General features: G+C 45.0%; 1 protein-coding gene across 1 annotated transcript in view; it reads right to left on the bottom strand.

The window, feature by feature from the left end:
* Positions 1-7,366: 7,366 nt before the first annotated feature.
* LOC107115489 (cardiomyopathy-associated protein 5-like) overlaps positions 7,367-13,781 on the bottom strand; it is a 10,547-nt gene continuing 4,132 nt past the window's right edge. The window contains exons 2-4 of the mRNA XM_015417209.1: positions 12,597-12,696; positions 11,740-11,913; positions 7,367-9,456 (exon numbers count right to left, since the gene is read on the bottom strand). Coding sequence (XP_015272695.1) covers positions 9,204-9,456; positions 11,740-11,913; positions 12,597-12,679 — 510 coding nt within the window. The 5' untranslated portion in view covers positions 12,680-12,696 and the 3' untranslated portion in view covers positions 7,367-9,203. The remainder of the gene's footprint in view (positions 9,457-11,739; positions 11,914-12,596; positions 12,697-13,781) is intronic.

Raw genomic sequence — 13,781 nt, 5'->3', positions numbered from 1 at the left:
ACGTTTACTCCTGTGTTCAGGACTGTGCGGTGCTGTGCGGTGCAGCTGCAGGAGTCGGTCCGGTGGCAGTCGGCAGACCGTGTGTTGTTGGGGCCTTGAACCCGAGGCCTCGCAGACGGAGATGACGGTGGCAACCTCTTCTTGGCCCGACAAACCCTGTCTAGATGACCCCGCTTTCCTCAGGCACGACAAATAAAATCTCGTGCCCAACACTGGTCTCGCTCGTGACTGCCGTCGCAGCCAGTGCAAGGGCACCGTGGTGCAGTTTTCAGTGGGGTCCACTTCTGACGAGTAGCTTGTGTGCGATGGACGTCATCGGCCTCCCCCTCAGAGCTGCTGGTCGATTGGTGGTGTACAGCCTGGTCCTTTCCGGCCTGGAAATGGTGCTGACAGACCTCTTGCATTGACCTCTCGGCTGCTTCAGTGGTGACAGCCTCCGCATAGGCCACTTCATATGTGATCGCTGTTTTTGCAAACAAGCGCTCTTGAAGCCTCTCATCACGAAGGCCGCACACAAGACGGTCAAGTAGAGCCTCCTCAAGATTGGCGAAATTGCAGGGTCGGGCTTCCTTCCACAGGGCAGTCACGTACTCAGCGATGGACTCTGTTGGGCCCTGGCTTCGCTTGTAGACAAGCTATTTGGGATGGCTTTGGCAAGAAGTGGGCCTTCAGCTTGTCCGTGATAACCTTCCAGGTCGCCGTTTGGATGTCAGTCGAGGCAACCAGGGACCGGGTGACGTAAAAGATGATTTTGCCACATGAGCTGAGCAGCGTTGTGTCTTCCGTGCCTCGTCCATGATCTGGTTGGCTTGCAGTTGGAACTTGAACCTGGACAGGTACAAGTCCCAGTCTTCTGTTCCTGGTCCGAATGCTTCGAATGCCGGGTTGACGGCCATGTCAGCGGTTGGTGCAGCCACAACGACTAGTGGTGCTTCAGCTGGTTCGGCCGGGTGTGTGTCTTCATTCTTCGTTCTTGCGTCGGTTCAGTGGGGCTGCCTACCCGCTCTTGTATCCCATCCTTGTTGCCAATTGTTAAATATGCAACTCAACAACGTTGTAACAAGTGAATCAGCTTTATTAAGAACGAGAACTTCCAAGATCACACAAGACACAACGACATCCCATCTCTGGAGATCACAGCGATTGTTTTAAAACCGGTAAAGTGCAGGGGGGCAGTTTCGATCAGGACTGTAATACAAGGATTATGGGGAATTAAACCTTCCCCTAGACCATTTCACCAACTTGATATGGCCCTAGAATGCCCCTATTTGTACCATTGTGGTAAATTTATGGTATATGTGCCCCAAATGTCTTGCTTGTTTTCTTACAAAGGCCTATTAGGCATGGGTGTTTCCCCTCACTTTCACCGTGCATGTCCATCGGCTATTCTTTGTGGTTTTCCTCCCTTTGGAGCTCAGTTAGCTTTCTGGTCGCTGTTTCCCTGGGTTTTCTGAGAGTGCTTTTGTGCTGATTTCCCCCTTGTTCCGCTTCCAAGCCAAAGGTAATTCAAAAGCATACAGAATCCCTCAGATTTTTCCCCTACCCTTTTGACAGCCCTGCCCACATCAAGGTCATTCCACCCATTCTGCACCTTCTGCCATCCTCCCCCCTTCATCAGTGTACATACAACATTGTCCCTCATTTTTCAATTTTAATTTGTTTTTACAAGCGGCATGAGTCTAGCAATATAAGACTATCCCTAGTCTTGGATAGCTGCATAAAAAATTTAAACGATGGGGGGGGGGGAGTTTAAAAGGAGCTGCATGAGGTTTAGTTCCCTGCTAGTATTAACTAGAAAGGGAGATCGGAGAGGAGGCAAATGGCAGCATCCCCAGTGCAATAAATAATAAAAACAGGATTTCAATGCTGCATGCAAACATAATAAAGGGGGGGATTGTCAGCACGGATTGAACTTGACATGATTATATATAGAGAGACAGAGAGACAGAGAGACAGAGAGACAGAGAGACAGACTGACTGAGATGGGAAACCTAAAGCTTTGAAAACCATTTTCTCTTTCATTCTTTAGTGGATAAAATTGGGGGAGGAACCATTAGGCAGTCTCTGGAAGCTGAACATTAAAATGGGGCCTGAGCCACATGGACCTTCTCCGAACCGCCAAACTTAAGAATTGCTTGGGATCGATCAATTTGGAGGAAGACTGCAATCCTCACAGGACAGGCTTCAAAAAATTGCCAAGATCACAACCAGTGTGCAGTATCAAATTAGAGAATCACAAAGAGAAAACCATACAAATTTGCAAGGAAGGGCAAGAAATTAGTGTTACTATGCAGCTGCGCTATGGCATTGGTGAAAGTATCTCCCCTTTTCAGTTTAGTGGCACAAGACTAAAAAAGCTCTCCAGAGCTTCTGCCAGAAGACTCCTCCCCCATACGAATTGCAGCCCTGTGCAAAGCGTGGTGGAGTTGCAGCAAACTTCACACAAGCGCACACACAAGCACCAGTGTCTGTGGGTTCTACCATGCATTCTATACACTCAACAGTGGGTTTTCCCCCTTGCCTGCCTGCCTGCCTGTCCCCTTTCATTCAAGGAACTAAAATGCATGCGCAAAACCTGAGCTGCAAGGATTTAAATGGAAGGTGCTTGCTGAACACTACTATGCAGCTGCAATGGGGCAATTGTGTGATTTTTTAAAAAGAGCTTTGGACATGTCACACATGCCCCACATGTCACAAGTGACATTCCACCCCGATTTAGATAAGTGTGTGGGGGTTTTGGTAGCTGCAGAATAAATATACCAGAGGAAAACGAATGGTGCATAAGGTAGGCACAGAATCTGAAGTCAAGATTTAAGGCTTACTGCTCTGAAAATTTGCCGTAAGATGTGTGCGTGTGTGTAATGGGCCAAAGTGTCAGTGACACCTGTGGCATCACAACACACAATGTAGTTAACACATGAAGTCCTTGAATGATATATTGTATTCCTCCCTGAGGTTAAAAATATAGGGATTTACTCAGAAAGTGCAATATGCCAGGGCTGTGTAGCATACAAGCCAGTGTGGTGTGGTGGATAGAGGTGACTTTGGAGATCTGGGTCCCACCACCCTTTGGCCAAATCTACTTCATATGATTGTTGTGAGGATTAATCTTATTGTAATCTTTTGATGGAAAGTGTTATGTATCTCCTACATTTGTTGACATTAAAGTGCACCATCAGAAAAATCACTCAGGAATTACAATTATGTTATTAAGACTGGGAAACAGATGTGATTAAAAAAACCAGGTTCTAATAAACTTGGGCAAAACAGGGTGGCATATGAAGGTTATCTAGGTTATTTTTAAAAGATCCCGTGGAAAGGCACAAGCTTCTCTTTTAGAGTCAGTGTTAAACATGATTAAAATGTGTGTTTGGAGAAATGAGGCAGAACTAAAGCTTTGTTTTAAATGTATCATCCCATGATCTATAGCAGAACAGGGGGCTGGGAATTATCTATACACCAGCATATACCATCCAGTACACTTACAACACTCAGCTCTGTTTGATATACAGTGTGCGAAACTGACACTGAACTAGAGCATGAAGCTTTAAGCCTGATTTGTGGATCGATAGCATCTGTGCTGCTAAGATTCTGGTTCAGCACTCTCTTGACAGCAGAAACTAATGCTTCTCCCTTAGAGTCAGCCATATATTTCCAACTCAGGACCTAAGGATTACTGAGGCCAATCCAAGCCTATTGAAGTCTGGCTTTTCACTGACTTCAGTAGAGCTTATGACGCCTGCTGCTGCAACTAGAAGCAATTACCTTACAACAGAGAAACTGGCAGTACAGGAAAATAAGAAGTGAGCCCAGATGTCCTTCCTTAGAAGGGCATTCTTGTCTTCTAGGAATCCAGAGCACTGACTGCAGTCAGCTATGAGAAAGGTTAGACAGAGTCTGGGAATACCATCACTGCTTGCAATCCGAATATATTTCTCCTGTCCTGCAGTAGGGTTCAGATGAATTAATTGTGCAGGTTTTTATTTATTTATTTATTTATTTATTTATTTATTATTCACATTTTTATCCCGCCCTCCCCGGAGGCTCAGGGCGGCTTACAGGGCATATTGCCAGATAAAACCATAAAACAATACAAAATATTAAATTACAGCCCTATTTTCAGTGTGATTCTTGCTGAACCAGAGAAAACCCCTCTGAAATTAAATGAAGTCTGATAGGGAAGACCTGTATATGGCTGCTGTGGGAGACCATTGGCTAGAGTCTATGCCAGGAGGCCCCAACCCAACAAATTTATGCAAATTGCCAAATGGCTTGCTCACAACTTCAATTCCTGTAGCTCACAAAGAAGAATTTTTGCTCACAAGACTCCACAGCTTAGAGGGAGGTGTTCTGCAGGACCATCATTCCTGCCATGTTCCACCATGACAGCTTTGTTCATCTGAAGGTGCCCCCTTACAAATGGGTAAGATCAGCAGGTGCCTGTTTATGCACATGTACTGGCTCCCGCCTTGTGGAATGGCCTGCTTGAGGCCAGGAAGGCTCCCACTCATCTGTCATCCCGCAGAATAGGCAAAATAGAAATGTTCAGGAGGGCCTTTTTAATAATGGAATAGGATCATAGTCTACTGCAATGATTATTGTAGGTATCGTCTTAGTTTAACTGCATTGTCTTCTAACTTTGTCCTTCCACTTTCTGCATTGTTTAGAGCACACCTTGCCTTAGAACATTTGCTGTTGCCATTGTTTTCTAATTCTGCAGTTCTAGTCCCATTGCATTGTTCACGATTGTCTTATGGTGTCCATTCGCATCGTTTTATATTCTGTAATCTGCCTTGAGTCTCAGAAAGAAAGGTGGGTTACATATAAGAACATAAGAGAAGTCAATGTTGGATCAGGCCAATGGCGTATACAGTCCAACACTCTGTCATACAGTGGTCAAAAATACCAGGTGACATCAGGAGGTCCATCAGTGGGGCCAGGACACTAGAAGCCCTCCCACTGCTGCCCCCCCTAAGAACCAAGAATACAGTGCATCACTTACCCCAGACTGAGAGTTCCTATCTATACCTTGTGGCTAATAGCCACTGATGGACCTCTGCTCCATATGTTTATCCAGTTCCCTCTTGAAGCTGTCCATGCTTGTAGCCAGCGCCACCTCCTGTGGCACTGAATTTCATGTGTTAATCACTCTTTGGGTGAAGAAGTACTTCCTTTTATCTGTTCTAACCCGACTGCTCAGCAATTTCATGGAGTGCCGACGAGTGCTTGTATTGTGAGAAAGGGAGAGAAGTACTTTTTTTCTCTACCAGCTCTATCCCATGCATAATCTTATAAACCTGGATCACATCACCCCTCAGCCGTCATTTCTCCAAGCTAAAGAACCCCAAGCGTTTTAACCTTTCTTCCAATGCTTTTATCATTCTAGTTGCCCTTTTCTGCACTTTTTCCAATGCTATAATATCCTTTTTGAGGTGTGGTGACCAGAACTGTACACAGTACTCAAAATGAGGTTGCACCATCGATTTATACAGGGACATTATGATATTGAGCCTGCCTCAATAGTTTTTGTTCATCAATGTGCCTACTAATTCTTTTGTTAATAACAGTTTCCACCAACTTACCCGGTATTGACAGACTAACTGGCCTGTAATTTCCTGGGTCTCCTCTGGAACCCTTTTTAAAGATGGGAGTGACATCAGCTACCTTCCAGGCCTCAGGAATGGAGGCAGATTTTAATGAAAGATTACATATTTTTGTCAGGAGATCCACAAGTTCACATTTGAGTTCTTTCAGAACTCTCAGATGTATGCCATCCAGACCTGGTGATTTATCAGTTTTTAAGTTCTATGGGTCGTAGGACCTCTTCTCTCATCACCTCAATCTGACTCAGGTCTTTCAACAATAAATAAATGTGAATAAATAAATAAATAAACAAACAAACAAAATACAGACTCTCTATATGAGTAAAAATTCTTGGCACCTGATTCCATGGAGGAAGTTGGAGCAACTATGTCTGGGACATATGGGGGGGGGAAGAACTGGCTTTGGAGGATGCACACTGTATGGTGTGAATCCTCTGAGCTGGATCCCTCTCTCTAAGGATTGTTTTGGTGGTGAGGGATGGCTTAAAGGATCATGGGGATGCTGGCATTGGAGAACAGGTGCCCAGTCTCCCACTAAACAATGCTTGGGATGTCAAGAGAGAGTGCTGTTGCCTCCCTTTGCAGCTTACAGTCAGGAAGATGTCCTTGAAAGACATCCTGACCACAGATCTTCCCCATCCTTTCCCCCTGAAGTTTTCAGGCCCATTTTTTCATAACATTTCATATTTATCACCTGTTGGGACCCTGATATGTGTTGTTCAAAATCATTTACACATATCCTTCATAACATGGTCATCACTGTCCCATTGGATTATGGCACTGCATACCTTTGCAGCATCATTGCCACTCCCAATTCCTCTCTTACATGAATTATGTTTGAGGTCACAATAGGATTGATGGGTCCTTCCCAAGCTACAAGTACTAGTTTGATCTGAATAAGTCATGTGATGTAGAATCACGTTTCTGGTGTGTCGAGGGAGCCAGTGCAGCATGGAATCTGCTGCAATCAGCACAAGTGGGTGTATGGGTTGGACTCGGGTCAAAATCGAAGCCTGCTTCTCACTAAGGTGGCAAACCTGTATATGGGCTGTACTGTGTTGGGATCTCACATACTTAGAATCATAGAATCACAGAGATGGAAGGAGCCATACAGGCCATCTAGTCCAACTCCCTGCTCAGTGCAGGATCAGTCTAGAATAGAACTGAAAGTTCCTTCATTTGTAAAATCCCCTCCACACAGAAAACTAGATGTTAGGGCGAAGAAGAGCTATAGCCTGGTGTTTCCCCTTACATGATAATTTTCTGTGCAGGAATTTTTTTATTCCCACAGGAGAATATGCCATAAGGTGAGCCCTCGGATGCAGAATGAAGCAGTATATCCCAGACATGGGTTTACTAACTCATTGAGAATGAAGCTTAAATGAGGCCTAAATTCTAATTCTAGCTTGTGATTTATTAAAAAACAAAACAAATAAAAGACATTAGGAGAATCATGTGCAATTAAGGGAAATATACGCCATTAAGTCAATTCCAACTTATGGTGACTGAATTAATACCTTCCAAAATATCCTAGTTAACAGCCGTGTTTAGGTCTTGAAAACTGAAGGCCATAGCTTCTTAGAGTGAGTCAACCCATCTCATGTTGTCCTGCTGCCTTCAATTTTCCCTAGCACTGTTGCCTTTTCCAGTGAGCCTTGTCTTCTCATAATTTGACCAAAGTATGATAGCCTCAGTTTAGTCATTTTAGTTTCTTGCTTGATTTAGGCTTGATCTAGAACCCACTTCTTTGACTTTTTGGCAGTCCATGGTATCTGTAAAACTCTCCTCCAACACCATATTTCAAATTAATCAATTTTCTTACCTGTCCAGCATTGAAATCCATACATAGTATTTACGTACTATTGTATATATTTCCCTGCAGCTCTACTTTTTTGTTTGCCATGTAATTCATTCGTAGCTATCCATGCCCAGATAAGTCAGTCGAGAGGTTTGCCAACATGATCACATAAGCACCAGGGATTATTCTGGGCTACCTCCTGCCCTTAGATTTCTTTGATGAGGGGATATGCATTTCATTTAATACTGAATCAAAGTCTCTTGATCAAGGCAAGAAGTCTTCCAAGCACTTGCAAAAGGAAACAGCCAACTGCCTGATTACTACAGGGGAACAGCAATTAAGCTCTTTTGTGTAAACCTTCGGAGCACTTCGTACCTTTGGGACAAAAACATCAACCCATGTCTGTTGGCCAATAACCAAAGCTTTCAAAAGCTCCTTCACAAGTGACCCTGTGTGACTGGTTTATGAACCCAGGAAGGTCCATCAGCTTTCTCCTAAATATTGGTGGCAGAAATTACTCACCATTTTAATTCAATCACTTACAATCAGAACCATTTCAGATATCCCTTCCAGCCCATTCCCTGGGCACCTTCAGATGTCTCCTTCTATAATAGGAGGAATGAACTATCCTCTTCTATAAGAGGAGGAGTGAACTATCCTATCACAGCCCAGGTCCTGGACTCACATCAATGGGGTCCCAGATCCTAAAACTGCATCACTGAGGGTACAGCCCCAAAATCTACCAATAGGCACCTCAGTCCTACACTCTTCTGCTCAAAACTGGGCCAACAGCAACCTTCTTCCAGGCACCCAGGTAAACTCGGGTGCATAAGAAGGGCATTGCAAGCCTTTCATTTTTGTGTTTGGTTCCCCTCCAGAACCAGCTTCCGTCATCATGAGCGTGAAATCACTGAATCTTCCTTGTCAAGACAGGCACAGCATGATTTTCCTCCCTCCATTTCTTCCCTTCCTGGAATTCACCCTCAACATTTTCCTATCCACTCCCCATTGTCTTAAGTTTCTCCCATATCCATTTGTGACTGGTTTCCTCTAGACTAGCCACTTGTGAGGAACATAATTTGAATTAAAAGTGACTTTAATTGGGTATTTAATTTCAAGTAACACAACTGCACACTAGGTTTGTGCAAAGTGACTGAGTTTTATTGGCGTCTGTGATGTAATTGCTTGCTCTTCTGTTTTTCTGCACTCTTTTTCTGTACTGATTCCTTGTTTTTCTAGTCTGTCTCTTGGTTTAGGGTAATATGTTTATTTTCTGGTTAAACACCTGTCTCCCACCTTTCTCTCACCCAGAGCTATCTTGTGTCTAACTGGGAGCACTGTATAAAAAACTTCAGGGTCCCCCCTCCCCGATTTACCTTGTACTCGTGTTCTAGTTCTTCCTGTTAAGGGGATGCTTTTCACATGACAGGCCTGACACGGCAACTGATTTGGGTAACACACCTGGTTGGCCCTTGGGTGAAGCAGACTGCCACACTAGCTGAACCATCGGTTGGGACCAGCAGGGCTCTACTTGCGTTCTCATTGTCAAGGGGAGCTTTCTCGATATGCACTGCAAACTGCTTCTGAAGTATCCCCCCCCCATTTTAAAAACATTTTGGGAAGTACCTCAGCAAAGAAGCTGTTGTTAGAAGGGGAAAGGATGGTGCAGACCTACCAGGTCATTAAGCTTCCTGTGTAGTTCTCTGTATGTATAGCATATATTAAAGAGGTGAAAACGACCATCCTAAGACTTTAAAAAAATAAAATTCTGATTGTCTTGCGGGTAGATGGGAAGAAAACTTTCAGCTATGCTTCACAAATTCTGGTAGCTCCATGCCCGTGTGCAGGTGAAGGATTCCTGGCTGTTCCAACCCAAAGGCAGGGTGAGCTGCAGCAGTGAATTTCTGCTTAACAGCAAAGAGGACTTGTCCTCGTTCTGCATTGAAAAACAAGAGTCTTCCAGCTTTGTAGTCCAGCAGAATGCCAATCCGGGCAGGCTGTTCCATCACAATAACATCACCCATCTCGCCGTTGTGGAGAACTTTGTAGACAAGACTGCAGAGAATAGAAAAATTAAAGTAAATAAGAATCCATTGTGTGGTCCATTGCAGTATTTTCTATTATATCTTACTTGCCAACTGCTACCAATCAGAAGTGTACTCTAGAGCAGTGTTTCCCAACCAAAAGTGGTTTGCAAAGCCTGTGGAAGTGGGTCACAAAGTTTTATTCAATGGTTTAAGTCAGTGTTCCCCAACTCACTAACTGTGGACAAATTTCCCGGTGCCTGCCAAGGTGGGGCCACATAGACCACTGCTCTCTCTTGCCTCAACAGGCTCCAAAGACTGAGGCCTTGTCGCCTTTAGGCAGCATCCAGATGTCCATTCTTCCCTGCTCTGATGGGACCCAATATAGCTGTTCCCTTCCCTTCCTTGTCTGGTGCAGGTGTTGTTGTTGTTGTTCAGTCGCAGTCGAGTCCGACTCTTTGCGACCCCATGGACCAGATCATGCCAGGCCTTCCTGTCTTCCTCCGTCCTCTGACGTTTGCTCAATTTCATGTCCATATGGTGCAAATACAGCTGTGCTGATGAATACCCCAGTGCCAGGAAGCCTGCTGTTCCTTTGGGCAGCCTGCCACCTACTCCATGGTGAAGGGAGCACAGGATGACTCTCTGGGGTGGAGGAAGCGGAGGTGGCAGCAGCAGCCCAAGCTCTCGTTGCTGCTGTTGGGGAGGGGAGCGGGGCTGTGCCTGGCTCAAGCCCACCCCTGGGAAGAGCTGGTTGGCCAGCTGCTTCCTGCCCTGGGCTTCACTTCACCACCTTTCTCTGCTCCCAAGATCTCTGTCAATACCAGCCTACCTTGCAAAATTGTTGGAAGGGTTACTGATAAAACGTAAGTGATCAGAGAATCATAGAGTTGGGAGGGATCTCAAGGGTCATCTAGTCCAACATCCTGCACAATGCAGGAAATTCACAAATACCTCCAGCTCCACACCCCCAGCAACCCTTGCTCCATGCCCAGAAGATGGCAAAGATGTCACGCCCAAAGATGTGTTTTGACTGCTTGAAATGTGCAATATAATGCTAAATATTCCTGTTGCTGTATTTTAGGAAGCAGGCCAGACACACTAAAGTGCAACACAGCCAGCATTAGCCGCCACCTGCTGTGTTGACGATTACAACTGTTCTGATGGGATTATAGAACGCGGAAGGCTCCCAAGCCCAACCGTGTAACCTTAGCTGCCAGCCTAAAGGACAGAGAGTCTATCAGCTGAGTGCTCCTCCCAGCCACCAATCATCCCGAGCCTCAGAATTCTGGATTCACTCCAAGAAACCATGCCTCCTCCTCCTTCTCCTCCTCCTGCTGGCTGTCTAGCTAAATCATCAACTTGGCCTCAAGTGAAGTTGCTATGGTAGAAATGTATCATATATACTGTGAAATCAGCCCTGGGAAAGGACAGGTGGATTTTGTGGTTGGAGTATTCATTACAGCAGCAAAAACAAAAAAAAACCCAGAGACTCAGATTTCTGCTCTCCTTTCACTTAATGAAAGCTGGGCCAGCCACAAAAATAGGAAGGAGAATTGACAAGTCATCTCTCATGACCCACAGAGAGATGGGTGCATTCAGATGCCACTTTTGCCATGGATTCTTCTTAGGGCCTGGAGCATGCCAAAATTGCTCTGCCGTGATACCCCATCAGTAAAACTGAAATAAGGGCATTCTGAAGGCAAGCTCAAAAGAGGGGGTAAAACCACTTTGTGTGTCAAAGGTTGTACAGAAAAGAACCAAAGTCACAGTTAGTAGGATCACATAACTGCATTGTGAATCATGTGTCTCCACGTTCCTCTTTACTGGTGTAAGATCTGCTTGCAAATGTTGCATATATTCACCAGATGAGCTGTCACTGTATTTGGAACCTACTCAGCTCTCCCAAAAGGAGACACATAGGATCCCCTTTCAGAGATCACTGCTGCATATGGTCCCCTCTGCTTCCTGGGAGATCCAAATCTGTATCATTATTGATTGATATTAATCTTGGATAATGCCCAATGCTGAGTTAGATGGGGTGAAATCATTAGAAAACCAACATCGGGCTGCCTATGGTTTGTATGACATCAAAAGAATTAGGAACGGGCAAGGAGAATATTAGAATAAACAAAAAAGTTTCTTTTTAAATTATCATTTAATACAGGGCGGCTCTTCTTGGTTACTAGATGTCAAGACTGCATTAGTTGTCCTATGGCCGCTACACTCAGCTGCTCTTGGGGAATGCATGCAATTCAGCCAAGAGGCCTATAATTTCACAGTCACTCTTTCTGGAATGAATTGTCTTGGATACCTCATTTTGCTAGGACAATACAAGCACCAGGAAGAACTGTTCTGCCCCAGGATACTGTCAGGTGGTGCAGCGGAGTAGCAGATCCCAATCTTGTAAGTCTCGCAGCCAGTCACAGTGACTTCCCAGTAATGCCGTCCTTGAGAAGACAAAAGCTCTCCCCAAACCGGTGAGATTCTACATGTACGAAGAGAGGCAAATTTGGCATTTTCAGATATTAGCTGAAGCCAAGAATACTTTAAAGTGCGAACTGAATGCCCTCGACTTCACAAGTAACAGAGAGTTCCCATTCTTGACAGAAAAATATCAAGTCTGAGCTCAACAGCATATTTTACTGCATTCAAATACATACAAATTAAAGGTTGCCTAATATTCATAGCGCAGTTGTTGTTGCTGTTGTTATTTTTAAAAGCCAAGTAGCCTAGCCCCAAAGAATAAGGCCTTTTTGAAACTGGCAGTTTGCTGGCCTCATTTTGTGAATGCACAATGTCCAAGTGCAATGAAGCAGCGGAAGAAAAAACCCAGAAAGGAAAAAAGGAAAACTGTGCCTTGAACTCACATTACAAGGAAAAAATACCACACGGTGCATTTTCCTTCACCTCTATCTGAAGAAGTGATCAGTGACTCATAAATGTTCATACCGCACAACATATTTTTGTTAATTCTTTAAGGTGCAACTGGAGTCTTGCTCTTTTGTACTGCTACAGACAAACATGGCTACCCATCTTGATCCTTCACCTCTGTTTTCTCTGAGTCAAGAAACACTATTAGTTCATTTTCAGGTAACTGTACAGCTTCTAACACCCCAATGGCATGAAAACTCTAAATCATAGCTGGGAGTACTTAAGAGTTATACTTACCCCGTGATCTGGGTTTCCTTGGGAAGGCATATCATGGTTCCATTGGGTGACACCTGCAATGCAGGGTGAGCGGTTTCTTTCATTATGTGGAATCTAGTTCCTGTTGTGATTCAGAGGTAAGAAATAAACACCACCTCAGGGATGATTGAGGTATTTGTTTGTAGTGAATCACAAAATCACAAAAAACTATAGCAAGTGTTGTTATTGAAACAATGCACCACAGAATTTTCCAGGAAAAGTATTTGCTTTCACATATGGGGATAGAGGATATGAGGCTATACCATGCCAAACATGTAATGCTCATCAGGATTCAGAAGGTGGAGGGGGCATGGCACAGTGGTACAGCATCTGTGTTTTATGCACAAGGTCCCAGGTTCACTCCATGGCATCTCTAGTTGAGAGGATCAGTTAGTAGGTGATGTGAAAACTCTCTACTGGGCATGCTAGAGAGCTGCTGGTGGTCAGAATAGAAAATATGGACTTTGATAGATCAATGATCTGGTTCTGTATAAGGCAGAGTCATGTGTATATGTATGTGTTCAGCTTCACACATAGCAAAGATTTATTTATCGTATGGCAGAGCTAAACACAGGAAGCATATCTCTCCCCTTATATAAAGCCGTAGTGGGGTCCAACGTTCCAATGCACACCTACAGTGTTTGGGCGCAAGAACTGTCAGTCAGAAGACGCTGGCTGGGTTGGCTGGCTGCTTTGTGTAGTCCCGCCCACGTCAGCCCCGGCCAGCGTCTTCGGCTCAGTCTGCTCTGGGCTTCTGACAGGAGAGGACCATCTGCAGACTGAGTGCAGGGATGGGGCTTCTACAGCTGGGCCGCTGAAGTGGCCCAGCCGGAGAAGCCCCAAAGAGTCACTGGTAGACACAAGGGGACCCAGGTAAGGGGATGGAATTGCGCAGGAAACCCCAGGACAGAGCAGCGGCTGAGCTGCCTGTGCCTGTGTCTTCGGGTGGGGGTGTTCCTGGTGTGTGTGGAGGGGGAGGCAAGTCAGCGGCCACCGGTGGCCTGAGTTCTCTCCCACACACTGCAGCCTAGGCCACTCTTCTCTGATTGGACCAGTGTTTCAAGGTCATTTGCATATGGAAGCTGATTGATTGGACTTCACTCCACTCCACACCTCAACCCCCCCCCCCCCCGGCCAAACAGTTGGAAATGTCTATTGCATATGGGA

Source organism: Gekko japonicus, unplaced genomic scaffold, assembly GCF_001447785.1.
Source record: "Gekko japonicus isolate JY-2015 unplaced genomic scaffold, Gekko_japonicus_V1.1 scaffold1462, whole genome shotgun sequence".
Taxonomy (NCBI): Eukaryota; Metazoa; Chordata; class Lepidosauria; order Squamata; family Gekkonidae; genus Gekko; species Gekko japonicus.
This window is presented reverse-complemented; position numbering and strand designations above follow the sequence as displayed.